At 38.4% G+C, this 18,441-nt stretch overlaps 2 protein-coding genes across 2 annotated transcripts; one reads left to right on the plus strand and one right to left on the minus strand.

Annotated features, from left to right (window-relative positions):
• The first annotated feature begins 219 nt into the window (after window positions 1-219).
• LOC145012342 (uncharacterized) lies at window positions 220-1,651 on the plus strand. Its single transcript, XM_078971138.1, has 4 exons — window positions 220-479; window positions 877-1,056; window positions 1,179-1,267; window positions 1,421-1,651. Exons 2-4 carry the CDS (start codon window positions 894-896, stop codon window positions 1,550-1,552), a joined length of 384 nt encoding a protein of 127 aa, XP_078827264.1. The 5' UTR covers window positions 220-479; window positions 877-893; the 3' UTR covers window positions 1,553-1,651.
• Window positions 1,652-1,697: 46 nt separating this feature from the next.
• Window positions 1,698-4,970, minus strand: LOC145012341 (G-type lectin S-receptor-like serine/threonine-protein kinase At4g27290). Its single transcript, XM_078971137.1, has 7 exons — window positions 3,599-4,970; window positions 3,343-3,480; window positions 3,051-3,202; window positions 2,751-2,961; window positions 2,434-2,671; window positions 2,169-2,319; window positions 1,698-2,075 (listed from the first exon to the last, which is right to left on the minus strand). The coding sequence occupies exons 1-7, from the start codon at window positions 4,884-4,886 to the stop codon at window positions 1,785-1,787; spliced, it is 2,469 nt and encodes an 822-aa protein (XP_078827263.1). The 5' UTR covers window positions 4,887-4,970; the 3' UTR covers window positions 1,698-1,784.
• Window positions 4,971-18,441: the final 13,471 nt, after the last annotated feature.

Raw genomic sequence — 18,441 nt, forward strand, 5'->3', positions numbered from 1 at the left:
AAGTTAAAAGCAAATTAGTTGTAGATGAGAACTAAACACTATTCGTAAGCCATGTCGCTATTTACTATTCGTAAGCCATGTCCCCATTTAATATGTATAATAATAATAAAAGAAACAATCAAGTGAAAAAATAGTTTTGGGGATGAAATCCACAATAATTGACATACAAAAAGGACCAAATTTGTAAATTTTCCTTAAACAAAATGAAAAGAATAGTCGGGAAATAAACCTTTTCATTCCTTCCCGAGAACACTACCGAGATTCTTTCCCATATTGGTTTCCTTCGTCTCCAGGCGATCATGATTTCTGTGATAAATTAGGTTGTCAAAAAAATTGTTCTGTTGAAGCCTTCAAGCTCTAATCGAAAGTGGCCATGATCGAGAGTTGAAACATACTCAACTTGTTTGTTCGTGTGTGAATCCACTGATTTACGGATTTTTATGTTCGTCTCTCGATTTCAATTTCTGTATTGCAAGCTGGTAAGTGCTGCATGTTTAATTACGATGTCCCATTGATTCCGATAAAGCTGATAGTTGAATATTTCTACTGTGGTTTCTCATTAGTAGAATCAGTTTGTATAGGGGATTCGTGAAGTTGAACAAAATTTAGGTTTTACTCTGCCTCCAATCTATTTTTATTCGCATAATTAGTCAATTAACATTTTTGTGAAGCTGTGAATAACATCAATCATAGCGTTTCAGTCAGATCATGAGAACATTACTTACCATCAAGTCTTTACGATCAGTCATTTTGAAATTTTAGCTATTACAGTAACTTGTCTTGATCTTGCTGTTCTATTTGGCATTATACCAATGTGTGTATAGATGATTAAGTTGTTAATAAATTGATAAACATTGATTGGAGTTCATTTATCAGATTCTTGAAACCCCAAAATGCCCCCAACAAAAAAAGGTAAAGCTAAAGCCAAGTCAACAGAGTCAACGCCTCCACCACCTTCTACAACCAAATTCCCTGGATGTATGCGATTTATCCCCCCTTCATCTGTAGCTATCACCATACATGCCAAACCTGGTTCTAAAGTTGCCACCATTACAGGTTTTTTTTTTTTTTTTTTTTTCTATTTCAGGTTTAATACAAGAACTGAAAACATACAAAACAACTTTCATTACTTTTGAAGCTGAAACTACTAATCTGTGTTGCATGTATTGGAAATTTAGATTTTGATGATGATGCTTTAGGAGTACAAATTGATGCACCTGCAAAGGATGGTGAAGCCAATGCTGCACTCCTTGATTTTATAAGCTCGGTAATTCTGTTTATAAATTTGTAATACTTAATATTGTATAAGTTTTCTCTAAATGATTGTATAGAATGAAGTTAATAACTCAATATTACATTAAATATTTTATTTGTAGTTATAGTTTCTAAATATATTTATTTCCATGTATATTATGTATAGGTTATAGGGGTAAAAAAGAGGCAAGTTTCATTGGGTGCTGGCTCAAAATCAAGGGACAAGGTTCTGATAGTTGAAGGTGTATCACTAGAGGCTGTGTATAATGCTCTTGATACAGGATTACATAATCCCTGATGAAAAAAATGACATTTTTTTAAAGACAAGCCACCCGATGTCTGTAGGATTTGAACCTCTGTCAACTTCATTTTAAAGTTTTTCATACCACTTTTGTTATATTGCGTGTAGTATTATGCATCTAAACTAAGATTGAGATTGGCGTTCATGACACAAAGTTAAGATGTTATGTCTTGTCTAAAAAGGTTGAACAAGGCAATTGAAGCTATTGAACCCAAGAACATATGGCCATTTATCTAGGATACAATAGTGTTATCATGTATTCATCATCCAATGATGAAACAGAGTTAAGTAAACCATTGCTTTCTTCGGTGAAAAAGGCTGGTTGTTTAGGTGGAGGCAATACACCATCGCTTATGAGCATAAGAACCACTGATAACATAGTTGGCCTATCTTCTGGATGATGTTGAACACACAATAATCCAATATGTATTGATCGTTGTATTTCAGAGACGACACATGAGTTGCGTAAAGACACACTCATGAGTTCAATGGACTTGCCTTCCTTATAGAGTCTCCATGCCTGATCCAAACCCATCATAGATCATATAAGTATGTCAAAGCCCAAAGGATGATGTTAATATGAGATTGGTTTTATTCTACCTAGTTAACTTACATGTCCAAGAAGGTTGTCACTACGAGCCTCATGAGAGAATTCTTTATTTTTCTTCCCACTTACTATCTCTAGCACAAGAACACCAAAGCTAAATACATCTGACTTTATTGAGAAACGTCCATGTATTGCATACTCTGGAGAAATGTATCCACTGCACCCAAGATCAGTTCAAAAACACATTATTGCTAGGATTTTGTGTCTACTTTATTTGAAAAAGTCCTATTTTCATTGGAAGGAATTGCTAAAATGTTTTATAGATTCTTACTGTGTTCCAACCACCTTCTTTGTCTTAGCCGTGGCATCCTCTCCTACAAACATTCTTGCAAGCCCAAAATCAGATATTTTTGGATTCATTTGGTTGTCCAACAATATATTACCTGCCTTGAGATCTCTATGGATGATTTGGAGGCGGGAATCTTGATGTAAATAAAGAATACCTCGTGCCATACCATGTATGATGTTAAAGCGTTGAGGCCAATCAAGCATTGAACTTCTAGTTTCATCTGTTCAATATGAACTACTTATAGTACATGCAAGTCGACCACAACAAGTGTAAATGTAAGAAATTAGAGAGGACCAAACCAAATAGAAACGAGTCCAAGCTTTTGTTATCCATGTATTCATAAATTAGAATCTTTTCATTTCCATGAATGCAATATCCAAGGAGCTTCACAAGATTCCGATGCTGAAGTTTGGCGATACAAATGACTTCATTCTGGAACTCTTCGTGTCCTTGTTGGGATGTTTCTGAGAGCCGCTTTATAGCTACTACTTTTCCGTCTTCCAACACACCCTAATTAAAAGATATATTTATATATTGGAGCTTGTGATTGAAAAATTCCTCAAGTATTGCCTTTTATTCACAAAACATCAATATGTTACCTTGTAAACTGGACCAAAACCACCTTCTCCAATCTGATTGTCAATGCTAAAGTTATTAGTAGCCTTTGCTATTCTATACAGGCTGAAAAATGGTAATTCACCAAAGTTTTCCATCTCAACTTTATCCTTATCAAATGTCTGCCACCTGTTCCCTACACAAGTTCACTTTCAACTTGTCATTATTACATGCATCTTCCAAAAATCATACTCATACAAACTTGTACTTAGTCATAAATAATGTTTGTTAATGTTTCATTTCTTGAAGCATAAAAAATGACTTGTTTATGTTTACCTCGTCCTTTCTTGTGAGGCCTTTTCATTTTCTTTCTACAAGCATATGCTACTGCAGACACAAGCATTGCTGCTGAAGAAACCGAAAGCGCTATAATGAGAACTGCCTTCTTCTTGTTATAACCGGATCTACCTTTTTCTAATAAATACAATAATTAGTAAGACTACAAATCAAACCAAATAAACTAAATCCTCATCCTTTGTATTATCAATATGTTTAGCATGTAGTAGGATCCACTGTTGTGTAAAGATTGTACCTGGTATCTCGGAGATTGCCATTTTTATGTAAAGTTGTTGATTATCATCATACTTTCGAATGTCCATAAGATCATCAAACCATAACAAACATCCACTTCCCCCATTTCTGATATCTAAATCTGCGTAAGCTGTACAAGAGCAATTCCTTCTGCATGCCTTCTCACATTCTTCACGAGACATGCTCACATTGTACGATGAATGACGTGTATCTGGAAATTTCACTCCTGAAATTTTATGGAAGACATCTTTGGTCCCACAATTCAAAGGTTTCTTGCGTTTACACCCATCAGACATATCTCCTTGAATCCATCCTTTTAGGACTCTTGGTTCAAAACCTTCAATACACCTGCAAATCGGATTTTCAACTGTGCATATTCCATAAGGACCACATCGTCCATAAAGACTACATGTATCAACAACTATATTTCCATACACAGCCCATTCTTGTGTTCGCTCAACCCAATTCGACTGCATTATAATGCCATCATGCATAATAATCATTCTAAAAAAAACAAAACTCTTGAGTGTAAATCTATAATACATCTCCTTCTCGTTAACAGTAAACTCGATCAAGAAAATTGGACCTGTGTTTTCAAATGGACGCCCACGAAACCAAAGACCATTCCATGGTCCAACCCTAGCGTGTTCAACTTGACCTTTTTCCATAAATAACTGTGGATATCCATTCGGGTCTAACCAGAGTTTATACAGACCAATAGAAGGATCATCAGGGCTTTTCCATGATGATAAGAAGCTCTCTCTTCCTGTTGTCAAATCCTTCCCGATTTTCATCCCTGGTAGCAACGTGTTACCAGGAAAGTCAAAACTTTGCCAGATTAGATTCTCTTTTCTGCTATTTTCCCACACCACAAGATTTCCATTGTCGAGAAGTTGTGCCACTGGATTTATATTATTTGTAGATACTATCGAATCTGATGACCAGATTATAGTGTTATCACGACTAAGTATCTGAAGGGTTCCTTCTGTAGTGAGTTCAAACATGCCTGATGTGTCGATAATTGGTTTCTCTCTGTTAGCAACCCACGCAACGGTTAATGGTGATATCTTCTTGTACCATATTCCCAGGTGCCGATTCTTGGACTCGCCGGGGCTAAAAAAGCCCAGTTCAAACGTCTCTCCCTCTGAAACAATGGAGCTGCCATCTTTGATTGGTTGATATGCAGATATTGTATCTACTGCAGCAGAACCCGACATGAAGAAGAAGAAGAAGAAGAAGAATATGGTACTAGACACTAACATAAGAATGGGTTGATACTCCATGGACATATGTTCTCGAAAATGGTGAGGCTTAGATATATATTTTTTGGTAAGCTTTGTTGGACTTATGCCATTCCTATTATGTGTGAGATTATAGCGATTCAAATTAAGGTTAAGAAAGCTCCTTTTTCCACATTGACTGAAATGTGAAAGACGACTATATAGGGGAGTAAAAAAGAGTATAGAAAGCGTGTGGAGAAGAAGAAAGATAACGGTCAAGAAAAAACCCCTAACTAATTAATAAACTAATTACAAGCAAAGATTATGGATTACAGGACATAAATACTCGATTACCAAGCCTAACAACCATGATTAAAATATATAAAACTGGTTATTTTGTTACTATATTTACGCTTACACCCCCTCAAGTAAGACGACCGTAAGGAAGATGCAACTTGACAGATAAGACGTTAAACCTGACTTTAGAAAGGCCCGTTGTTAACAAATCTACTAACTGATTATCGGTGGAGATATAGTGTAGCTTTAAAAATCCACGAGTGACCGCTCTTGTATGAAATTATAGTCTATCTCAATGTGACGAACAGGTCTGACCCTTACATATCGGAGGCCTTGTGCGAAAATCAAAGTAAGGACCCATAAATTTTTTCTTGTAAAATACCATCAAAGAAATTTGCTATCACTAAATTCAAAACTCAAAGTTGCTAACAAACATATCGTAAATTCGCTACCACAACATCATGTCTTCACTCATTAGATGTTCTTGTTTCTATGATCATAGATATTCATTGAATATATTCTTTGTTACCATCATTACCATTCAAGGTGACTATGTCTCCATCTACATATACATAATACATATCTTCTGGCACTTACAATACATATTCTTCTCTAGGTTTTTCTACAACATCATGAACTTCTTCTTTAGGTTTTTCCACAACTTCTTGAATTTCATTCATTTTTTGTTGGCATACTCAATTCAACTTCTTCTTCTCTATGTTCTTTCACAACCGATTATTCATTACAATGGTATTTCGGAACTTGTTTGACGATAGAATGATTGACTGATCCTTTTTTACTACGAATAAATTGTTATTCTTTTTGTTTTCTATTGTTAATAACTTAAAAATATATGTGTAATATTTATCAAAAAGTTAATGTTTAAAATAGTTAAATCAATAAACAAAATTCTTGTTTTATAATCTCTCTAAGTATTATATTATATTATATTAATATTAAAAACCAAAAAATGAGAAGCCCATTGTCACCCTCCCTCACCCCCACCCTAAAATATGCCAATGTGCTACACCTTTATACCAAACATTGAAAAGTTAAAGCTATAAAGCATAGTTATAGAGTGATAAACTCAATTCATAAGTCAATATACGATATACCCCTATATTCCAAAACATTAAAACACTAAATTTATAAAACATATTGATAAAGTGATAACCACAATTCATAAGACATCATAATATACAAAAAGACAACTCAAGAACATTGGTATATATTTTTTTTTTTACTTTCTCTACTTCGTTAAGAGTTCACAAATAAATCATTCAAATAAAAAGGAACATTTAGCCTGGGAGAGAAAGAAGTTAACCACGGTTGGCATTTGGGAAATTTAAAGAGATAAGAGATACTATCTTGTAGTTAGGGACTCAGTTAGAGCACTTAAAGGAGGCCAAGTCGACTATCAACAACTCTATCGACATCGTTATTAGGTTTGTTAGGGTTTGATGTTTTGGTGAGTTTCATAAAAACTATAACGTTTGCTTGGACTTATATTAGAAACATATATGTAGTTTTTATATATAGAATTTGTGATAAGTTTTTGATTTTTTTATTTTTGTTATTTTTTTTTCTCAATTAAATTACTTCAAGATTGCAACCAAATGTTACATTAGGTATATAGCTGTGACAACTCGAAGTTTCCATTCTATACAAACAGTATCACTTCAATAGAAGTTATAACAGTCATAATCGATTTTCAGACTTTTCGTATAAGTTGGAGTAATTTAGGGTTTACACTTCAGTAAATATCAGGAGAGTGGATGCACTACGGTTTTGTGCGACACTGTTATTCCAACACTCGGATATATTAGAAATCAATTCCAGAATAAAAATATTTTCTACCAAAAATATTTCAGGACTATAAATAGATTTCTGAACTAAATTCATTCATTATTCATAATTCCAACTAGAGAAAAGCCATTTTCTCTCTCACGGATCTTCGGGTTTTCATCCCAAATCATGAGTCTACTTTCCTAGATGTGTTTTAATGCTTGTTATATGCTTAATAACATTGTTTACATGTCAAATATGTAAGATCCGGGAGTTTACCGCCCAAGAACGTTCTTGGGGAGTAAACTCCAAAACGAAGCCTAAAGGCTATCTAGTCCCATTTCCTTGTTAGGTAACTAGTTAAGGACATTATGTATGATCATTTAAGGCTAGAACACAATCAAGAACACCTAGTTTTAGGAGTTTACGGCCCAAGAGTTTCTTGGACCGTAAACACAAATTTCAAGGGCTTAAATGTGCCCTAATCACTCCTAAGGCTTTAAGACATTAACCCCCTGATACTTCTAGCTATTTTGGAGACTTAAACACATCAAAAACACCCCTTAAAGGGAGTTTACGGCCAAGGAATAACTCTTGGGCCGTAAACTCCAAGTAAAGGCACCAAAGTGTGCCTAAGGTCCCCTTTAGCCTTAAACAAAAGTCTAGAAATTATCCTTTGTGTGCAAGAGGCTTGAATGAATTAAAACACCCACCCCATAGGAGTTTACGGCCGTAAACTCTAGGGGATATGGTCTTTAGGCCATAAACTCCTCAAAGGAGCATTCTAAGGCCCTAAACTACCTAAAGGATTAAACCAACCATGCTAGGCTTATTCTAGAAATCATTTAACACTTTAAAACACCCAAAAACACCAAGACAAGAGTTCATACCCCTTTAATTAACCTTTGAAATGCTTTTAAATGTTTTAAATACTTTATGGGGGATACAAGTTAAATACTTATAGTTATTACATCAATCACATGTGATTACATTAATCACATGCGATTAATAACTAGAAAACCAATGATTTTATCACTGTTCAAACTGTTTATCAAACTGTTTTACTTCAAAATGCTTTACAAACTCTTTTACTTATCAAATGCTTTTATTAAACTTTGTTTTACTTCTTATAAATTGCATGCCCATATATGTATAGATATATAAGAAATGTTTAAAGGGCTTAGGAAGGCCATCCGCCCTATTTCCTTTTCGCGCTTGAGATGTGGTCTGGTGGGATTTCGGGTAGCCATCCGAAGGTCGTTTCAATATTAATTATATATCAAATATACATATATAGACATAAAAGTACTTCCATATTCATGCGTACTAGTTACATCATTAATAAGTTACCATCAGGGTAACACAGGATCATACTACTACAATTTCTAGATCAATGAGTCATTTCATTCATGAGTCAATACTTATTACAATAAGAACATATGCATTACATTACTAGGAGTACATATACAACTATACTATAGAAGAACATATACAACTATACTAGGAAGAGAACATATACAACGATACTAGAACAAGTAACATTACATTTCATATACATGAATACGTCAACAATTGTGATCCACTGTATCGGAGCATGCCTTAAATGTCATGGCCCGAGTTGTAGCCAGAATTCTCTTGGAGGGAGAGCATGAGTTTGCGTATAGATCTATACTGGATTGACTATCCTACACCTTGCTGCTAGCTACAGCCGGACCTGCAGGTCTGCGGGTGCCAAACGTCATTCCGTTATTACGACCATTCGTATGTCGTTGTTACCAGTCGATAGTATGGTGCAATTTATCACAAGATACCTTAATATAAATCCGGTTTAAGGTAGTTAGTACAGCAGTAGTTCCTATAATACAACACTACAGTACTACATTAATTTACTCTTTACACAATTAGTGATCTTTCACTTAAACATTTATGTACAAACTATATTTTGAAAATGATAGTTACAATTGAGTAAATTACACACTTTTACAGTAAATGAACATACAAAGCAGTTAACCCTTGGTAGAAGGCTACTTTAATAGAAAATATAGGTTTTTCTGAGAGATTCAAACTTTTACAAACACTTACAAATATTTACATACATTTTACAAACTTACACTTGATACATGTTCAAACGTTTTTGGATGACAAATACCGACACTAAAATACTTATGAACTCACCAGCTTAATGTTGATAAATGCTTTCAAAATAACTTGTATTCTCAGGTCATCAGTAGACAGGTACTGAGGCCAGCTTTTAAGAAGATGAAGCGCATCCAAGACTCATCTTATTATTTTGATTTACATTATTTTTGGTGTCTATATTGTACACAACACGCTTGTATTAAAATTATATATTTAATGCAATGGATGATGTTGTTTGCTTATTTACATTTACTGTGTTGTGATACTTTACATGACGTCCTCCGCCCCAGAACGTTTCCGCCGTTCTTGGTTTTGGGGTGTGACAGATTGGTATCAGAGCATTGTTTATAGTGAATCAAGTATATCAACCCATAAAAGATATACTAAACTATAAACCCATTTGGGATTAAAACACTCTGACCAAGAGTCTATACATTAAATACTAAAATATTTAATTAAGTATACTAGTCTGCATTCATACTAAAACAAGTGTCACAACAACAAGAACAAAAGTATTACGATTGTTAATATCACAGGTAAGCTCGGGGATGTATGGTCAGTCCTGGGAATGGCATAGCCTGATCAACTATGCTGGTCCGAGGAGTGATTAGCATATGCCCTAGAATGGTTGTGATGTGTTAACAAGTCTAAAAACTTACCAACAATACCACAAGAAGATCAATAGAACCTAAACTTAAAATACTATAGGTGTATTTTGTACTTCTAGCTACATATATACTATATCTTTATACCTCTCTTCTCGCGTAGATTTAAATGGTTGGATTCCATCACGGCGACCCGTACTTTCCAAATGAAGGCAACGCAGGATGGCTCGAAGCAGAGTCCGATGATGAGCACCAAATTCCGTTGGATGATCATCAAGCTGAAGGCTTCTCGGATGGATCAGACTCTGAGCCCGAAGTCAACAACCTATCTCCAGTAGGTCAAGCCCCGAAAAACAACCCTCGACCAGCTTTTCCAGGTCCTACTCCCTTGTGGATAGATAACTTGAATCGCTGGAGTGACGAACAGGGTCAAACCTTACCATACATAGGGGACCGAAGCCTTTACAACGTTAGCGATGGTGGTTCTGTTGACCGAGCTCTGCCCTCATTATCCGCAGAATAGCTCGTAATGTTGAGCAGGGTCGAGTAGCCATCGACCGGTTCGTGGAGATTGATGCCAACTCTGGTGTCAACACAGTCCGCATCCGCCGTCTCGAAGAAGACATGGAACGGACCCGGAGAACCAATGAAACCCTACAGTAACATCTGGTTGCCTCTCAAGCAAAAGTCATGGAACTTCGAGCTCGTCAAAGGGCTCATGAATGACACCTTCAAGAGGTGATTCGTCAAATGAGAGACCTCAGGGTTCTCCCGAGGAATACTCATCGCCGTTAGATGATGTCTAGTACATCATTATCTTTTGGGTTAAGGATTAGCCTTTAACATTTGTGCTCTAAGTAGCACTTATCTGTAAAGTATTCCTAACTTTCAGTACTCTAATTAGGAATCTAAGAACTGTCAAACTTTCCGTATGGTATGATGTAAGACCTACTGTTAGGTCAATTTTCATTGAACTCGTTACATCAGTAATACCAGTATTATTGACAACTACATACTCTGTGGGAAGAATCTTTACACTTGTGTTTTCCTACAAATCTTCCTTGTTATGATCTCAAACACTCATTCAATTGTTGGGCTATGGTTAGTTAGTCCATGTGTCACTCTCACCTTACTTACAAATTGATTCTTACCACTTTTCTCATCTTTATAAACTTATAGCTGAAAGATGCCTCCTCGCAAATCTCCCCGGAATAACCCTACACCTACACCGCCTCCTCCACCTCCGGTCATCAATACAGCAGCCCTAAATGCTGTCGTAGCTGCAACAGTGGCAACTGCCATGGCACAGTATCACTCTACTGATGCCAGCAGAGGTGGAACCCCTGTTAACTCTATTCCGGTTGAAACTCCTGTGCACTCGAGAGAGTGCTCTTACAAGGATTTCACCAACTGCAAGCCGAAGTCCTTTCATGGGACCGGCGGAGTCATTGCCCTCTCGCAATGGTTCGAGAAGACTGAATCAGTCTTCGAAATTTGTTCATGCCCTGCTGCGAGCAAAGTCAAATATGCCGCATGCACCTTTGAAGGAAAGGCCCTGACGTGGTGGAACGGCCACGTTAAAGCTCTAACTCTCGTCGTAGCCAACGACATAGGCTGGGAAACGATGAAAGACCTCATGATTGAGGAATACTGCCCGAGGGGCGAAATCCAGAAATTGGAGCAGGAGCTTTGGAGCCTGACCATGAAGGGCACCAACATTGTCGCTTATACCGCCAGATTCAGCGAATTGGTGGCGCTTTGCCCTAATATGGTTCCCACTGAAGGGAAAAAGATCGAAAGGTACATATAGGGGCTAGTGCCTCTGTATCAGGGGAATGTCCTATCATCAAACCCCGCTACCTTCGACAGTGCCAAGCGACTGGCACAACGACTCATTGACCATGGAGTCAAAACCCCTGCAACCACAACAACCATAGCCATCCCGGAACCCTCCAAACCCGCTGACACCAAGCGAAAGTTCTGGGATGACAAGAAGAAGCAGCGAGCTGCTAAAAAGCAGCAAGTTGTGGCTGTTCATGCCGCGATAACCCCTGCTGCTGATACTGCTCCGGTGAGACAGTATGCTGGAAGTTTGCCTAAGTGCAACAAATGCAACTTCCACCACAACGGCCCCTGCTGTGAAATGCAGTGCTCTAACTGCAACAGGAAAGGACACACCATCCATTTCTATAAGTTCCCGACAAAACCGATCACCAAAGTCCCCGACTTTGGCGCGAGCCCAACCTGCTATGGATGTGGCGAAGCAGGCCACTTTAAGAGGGACTGCCCCAAAGCGAAGAATGCTGGAGGAGCAGGGAGGGTACTATCTATAGGCCACAGGGAAGCAGTTGCTGACCCGACAGTGGTGACTGGTATGTTCCTCCTCGATAACTCCTATGCATGCATTCTGTTCGATAGTGGAGCGGAGCGAAGCTTCGTGAACCATAAATTTGCTCGCATGCTTAAACAACAACCACACACACTTAAAGAACAATTCACAGTAGAAATGGCTAATGGAAAAACAGAAAACACCAGTAGCATATACTTAGTATGTACCCTAACTCTAGATAACCATTCATTCCCAATCGACCTTATGCCGGTCTCGATTAAAAGCTTCGACGTTATTATCGGCATGGATTGGTTAAGTCTTCATCGCGTCGACATCATGTGTTATGAGAAAGCAGTCCGTCTAAACCTTTTGTCTAACAAAATTCTTATCGTCTATGGCGACAAACCTGGTGCGAGTCTCCGTATTATATCAAGTATTCAAGCACAGAAATATCTGCGTAAAGAATACCATGCATTCCTTGCTCACATCGTTGACACGAACCTCGAAACGAAAGAACTAAAGAACATTCCAATAGTGAGCGACTTCCCCGACATTTTCCCAGAAGAGCTACCTGGATTACCTCCGCAACGACAGGTCGAGTTCAGAATCGACTTAGTCCAGGAGCTACCCCAGTAGCCAAGTCGCCCTACCGATTAGCACCAGCAGAGATGCAGGAACTATCCGGTCAACTTAACGAACTGCTCAGCAAGGGTTTCATAAGACCAAGCTTCTCACCTTGGGGAGCACCAGTTTTGTTTGTTAAGAAGAAAGACGGATCATTCTGTATGTGTATCGACTATAAAGAACTCAACAAACTGACGGTCAAGAATTGTTACCCTCTGCCGCGCATAGACGATCTATTTGACCAACTGCAAGGGGCGAACTATTTTTCCAAAATTGATCTGAGATCCGGATATCACCAGTTACGGGTACTAGAGGAGGATGTTCCAAAGACAACCTTCCGAACTCGTTACGGACACTACGAGTTCGTGGTGATGCCATTCGGATTGACCAATGCGCCCGCAGTTTTCATGGACCTGATGAACAGAGTATGTCGACCTTACTTGGATCAGTTCGTCATCGTTTTCATTGACGACATCCTGATCTACTCCCGAAGTAAGGAAGAGCATGGTGATCACCTGCGACAAGTTTTAGGAACTTTACGAACGGAGAAACTCTATGCGAAGTTCTCGAAATGTGAATTTTGGATCCGAAGAGTCGAATTCTTAAGACACGTGGTAAGCGAAGAGGGAATCCACGTGGACCCATCCAAAATTAAAGCCATTGAGAACTGGTCAGCACCGAAGATGCCTACTGAAATTCATCAATTTCTAGGCCTCGCTGGCTACTACCGCAGATTCATATAGAACTTCTCCCGAATAGCGAAACCTCTTACAACCCTGACCCAGAAACGCGTGGCCTTTGACTGGGAAGAGAAACAAGAAAGAGCGTTCCAAACACTCAAGCGAGCCTTGTGCACCGCGCCAATACTATCCCTCCCCGAAGGGATAGAGGATTTCGTAGTCTACTGCAATGCATCTAATCAAGGGCTCGGGTGTGTTCCGGTGCAGCGAGGTAAGGTCATCGCCTACGCCTCCAGATAGTTGAAGACACATGAAGTTAACTACACGACCCACGATCTTGAACTGGGAGCAGTGGTGTTTGCTCTGAAGATCTGGAGACATTACTTGTATGGAACGAAAAGCACTATCTTTATCGACCACAAGAGTTTACAACACATATTCGATCAGAAGGAGTTCAACATCAGACAATGATGGTGGGTCGAGCTACTCAGTGATTACGAATGCGATATTCGTTATCATTCGGGTAAAGCCAACGTAGTGGCAGACGCCCTAAGTCGGAAGGAATACTCTGGTCGCAGAGTCAAGTCATTATCAATAACCATCCATTCACACTTGTCTAAACAAATTCAGGCGGCCCAACTTGAAGCCATGAAACCTGAAAATGTGCCGAGTGAATCCCTCAGAGGAATGGATAAGAATTTAGAAGCCAAGTGTGACGGAGCCTTATATTTCATGGATCGGATCTAGACACCAAAACACGGTGGTTTCCGAGACTTGGTCCTGACCGAGGCGCACAACACTCGGTATTCTGTCCACCCAGGTTTAGATAAGATGTATCTGGATCTTAAAAAGCTATACTGGTGGCCTAATATGAAAGCAGAGATTGCTACCTTCGTAAGTAAATGCCTTACTTGCGCAAAGGTTAAGGTCGAGTACCAGAAGCCCTCCGGTTTACTTCAACAACCAGAGATTCCAGAATGGAAGTGGGAGCGGATCACTATGGATTTCATAACCAAGTTGCCCAAGACAACGGGTGGACTTGATACCATATGGGTCATCGTCGATAGATTGACCAAGTCTGCACACTTCTTGCCTATCAAATAAACCGACAAGATGGAGAAACTTACGAGAACATACATTAGGGAAATCGTACGGCTACATGGTGTTCCTATATCCATTATCTCCGATAGAGATAGTAGGTTCACCTCAAGATTCTGGCAATCACTACAACATTCCCTGGGAACAAGGCTAGACATGAGCACAACCTACCATCCACAGACTGACGGACAAAGTGAGAGAACAATCCAGACTTTAGAAGATATGTTGCGTGCTTGTGTAATTGACTTTGGAAAAGCGTGGGATACCCATTTACCCCTCGTCGAATTTTCCTACAACAACAGTTATCACACAAGCATAAAGGCAGCACCATTTGAAGCCCTCTACGGCCGAAAGTGCAGATCCACTCTGTGCTGGGCTGAAGTGGGTGATACCCAATTAGCTAGGGGGCAAGCTTCTGATAGTACCCTCACCGGTCCGGAGATCATTCGGGAAACGACAGAGAAAATCGTTTAGATTCGTGAACGATTGAAAGCCTCTAGAGACCGACAGAAGAGCTACGCTGATAAACGAAGAAAACCTTTAGAATTTCAGGTGGGAGACCGAGTCCTTCTCAAAGTCTCACCCTGGAAAGGCTTGATACGCTTCGGTAAGCATGGGAAGCTTAATCCGAGGTACATAGGGCCTTTCGAGATTCTCGTAAGAGTCGGCCCCGTAGCTTACAAACTTGATCTACCTGACACACTTCGTAACGTACATTCTACATTCCACGTATCTAACTTGAAAAAGTGTCTGTCCGACGAGACTCTTGTAATCCCACTCGACGAGATCGAGATCAACGAGAGCCTCAACTTCGTGGAAGAACCTGTAGAGATCATGGACCGTGAGGTCAAACAAACGAAACAAAGTCGTATCCCGATTGTGAAGGTTCGCTGGAACGCCAAGCGAGGACCGGAATTCACTTGGGAACGCGAGGATTAGATGAAACTGAAATACCCTCATCTTTTCGCTTAGTTATTTGTAACTTCTTAATTGTTTAAATTCTGATTTCGGGACAAAATTCCTTCTAACGTGGGGATGATGTGACACCTCGAAATTTCCATTCTATACAAACAGTATTACTTCAATAGAAGTTATAACAGTCATAGTCGATTTTCAGACTTTTCGTATAAGTTGGAGTAATTTAGGGTTTACACTTCAGTAAATATCAGGAGAGTGGATGCACTACGGTTTTGTGCAACACTGTTATTCCAACACTCGGATATATTAGAAATCAATTCCGGAATAAAAATATTTTCTGCCAAAAATATTTCACGACTAAAAATAGATTTCTTAACTAAATTCATTCATTATTCACATTTCTAACTAGAGAAAAGCCATTTTTTCTCTCACGGATCTTCGGGTTTTCATCCCAAATTGTGAGTCTACTTTCCTAGATGTGTTTTAATGCTTGTTATATGCTTAATAACATTGTTTACATGTCAAATATGTAAGATCCGGGAGTTTACCGCCCAAGAACATTCTTGGGGAGTAAACTCCAAAACGAAGCCTAAAGGCTATCTAGTCCCATTTCCTTGTTAGGTAACTAGTTAAGGACATTATGTATGATCATTTAAGGCTAGAACACAATCAAGAACACCTAGTTTTAGGAGTTTACAGCCCAAGAGTTTCTTGGACCGTAAACACAAATTTCAAGGGCATAAATGTGCCCTAATCACTCCTAAGGCTTTAAGACATTAACCCCCTGATACTTCTAGCTATTTTGGAGACTTAAACACATCAAAAACACCCCTTAAAGGGAGTTTACGGCCAAGGAATAACTCTTGGGCCGTAAACTCCAAGTAAAGGCACAAAAGTGTGCCTAAGGTCCCCTTTAGCCTTAAACAAAAGTCTAGAAATTATCCTTTGTGTGCAAGAGGCTTGAATGAATTAAAACACCCACCCCATAGGAGTTTACGGCCGTAAACTCTAGGGGATATGGTCTTTAGCCCGTAAACTCCTCAAAGGATCATTCTAAGGCCCTAAACTACCTAAAGGATTAAACCACCCATGCTAGGATTATTCTAGAAATCATTTAACACTTTAAAACACCCAAAAACACCAAGACAAGAGTTCACGGCCGTAAACTTAAGGGTTTACGACTTTAAACTCCTTGTGTGGAGTTTATTGGGTAGTAAACTCTTATTCAAGGTCTTTTGGTACATTAAACCCTTTAACCTTGTCCCATAATTGTTGGATAAGGTGTCTAAGTCCATAACTTATGTACTTGACCCGACCCGGCATGGTCCATTTGGGTTGCATGGCACCATGCAATTGGATAGACTAAATGAGAGAAATAACACTTGGAGATTATTAATATATTATAAGTTCTAATATATTAATAATACTATTTGATTAGTTTGATCAAGAATTAATTTAGAATTAATTAAGTGATCAAAAAGATAACTAATTAAATATATGGGTTGATTATGTAAATCATCCATATCTTGTATAGTGGGATAAGAGGCTCCATGGACTATCAAGTTGGGTTCCACCCATAGGATGCTCCATGGATGCTCCATGGGAGTTACAAACCCATGGGTCATGGAAATGAAGAGTCATGACACATTAGGGTTTACATGGTGTAACCCTAGATGTGTCAACACTATATAAGAATCATATTCTCCACCAAAATTGGTAACACTAAGGAAACAAGAGGGCTTGGCCGATTTCAAGAAGTGTGTGTTCTCTCATAAGTTTTTTCAAGAGCATTTGGTGTTGTGTGAAGCATTTGAGGCATCACACTTGGGGTGCTAGGCTCACAAGGTTTCAAGGAACACAAGCAACAACAAGGTAAGTTATTCTATCAATCATTCAAGTTAAAATTGTTCCCCATGTATGCTAGATAGGAATATAGCCTTGGAATTCAACTTTGCATGATAATTAGACAAACATAGATCCAAGGTTATTAGGGTTGCATGTACACTTAGGAAGTGTTAGAATGCTCAAAACCCATCAGTGGTATCAGAGCCTAGGCTTGTTTGCTTTTTATTTGTGCTTAAAAGTTGAAAAAAGTCAAAAATCTTGCTGTCTACGAGTGGACTCGTCGAGTCTATAGGGGGGACTCGTCGAGTTCACGTGTATCTTCAACCAACTCGGCGAGTAAGTTCATGCACTCGGCGAGTAGGGTCGACTAGAAATTACAAGTTTTAGTACTTGAAAACTTGTTTTGGTACTTGAAAACTTGTTTTGATGGTGTAATGTTCTTTCTAGTTCATTTACAACAACTAGTTATCAAAATTACAAGTTTTAAGTGTAATTTTGATTTATGAATGTGTTCATATTCATGTTCTTGTTCTTATGATGTTTTAGATGATCATAGGAATTATTTGTAACCTATGTGGTAGATTAATTCTTGATCATAATGTGTTTTAATGGAGTCCATAACTTGTCCTCAAGTTATGGAAAACCAAGAGTCACACTTGAATTAAAACCATTAAAAGAACACAAGAGTTAGAAAATGAAGAGTCTTCATTTTATTACTCTATTAAACTCATAAGTTACAAGAAATGAACAGTTTTGAAAGTTACAAAACTTGCCCTCAAGTTTTGGAACAAGTAAAGTTAAGTTAAAACTTTAGTTCCAACCCCTAGAATTTAAAAAAATTAAAATTCAACCCTTATACTTATATTATGATGATTTAATAATATATATATGTATAAGAATAAAGTCGTCTTACCGCTAGTACGCCTCATTCACGAAGCCGGTCTATAAGGTGGGTATAAGGTTGTTTCCTATAAAATGGTGACTTAATGGGTGTCTACTCTCACCCACCGCTTGCTTGACTGGTGGAGGGTCGTTAGCCGAACGGGTAAGACAAGGACTTATAAATTCTCATTCAAAGTATGATGAATATTATAAAGTAACTAAATGTTTTATTAAATTCCCAATCTTAGTTACTTTAGGAAAATGTGAATAAGGTGCTAATCCATGAAATTACACTTTACACTTTGTCTAAGTCGTTGGTGGAGCGTGTGTGGTTAACCGGCACACTAACTTGGACTTAACAAGGTAGGTAAAGGGTGACTTAAGGTTTATTATAGTATCGGTGGAGCGTGTGTGGTTTAACG

This window comes from Lactuca saligna, chromosome 8 (assembly GCF_052625555.1).
Source record: "Lactuca saligna cultivar CGN05327 chromosome 8, ASM5262555v1, whole genome shotgun sequence".
Taxonomy (NCBI): Eukaryota; Viridiplantae; Streptophyta; class Magnoliopsida; order Asterales; family Asteraceae; genus Lactuca; species Lactuca saligna.

Coding starts and splice junctions, on each gene's coding strand:
- LOC145012342 (XM_078971138.1), top strand. CDS start 894: ATGCCCCCAACAAAAAAAGGTAAAGCTAAAGCCAAGTCAACAGAGTCA. Junction 1,057..1,178: donor TAAAGTTGCCACCATTACAG/GTTTTTTTTTTT, acceptor TTGGAAATTTAG/ATTTTGATGATGATGCTTTA. Junction 1,268..1,420: donor TCCTTGATTTTATAAGCTCG/GTAATTCTGTTT, acceptor TATTATGTATAG/GTTATAGGGGTAAAAAAGAG.
- LOC145012341 (XM_078971137.1), bottom strand. CDS start 4,886: ATGTCCATGGAGTATCAACCCATTCTTATGTTAGTGTCTAGTACCATA. Junction 3,203..3,342: donor GCCTCACAAGAAAGGACGAG/GTAAACATAAAC, acceptor GAACTTGTGTAG/GGAACAGGTGGCAGACATTT. Junction 2,962..3,050: donor GTTTTGGTCCAGTTTACAAG/GTAACATATTGA, acceptor TCTTTTAATTAG/GGTGTGTTGGAAGACGGAAA.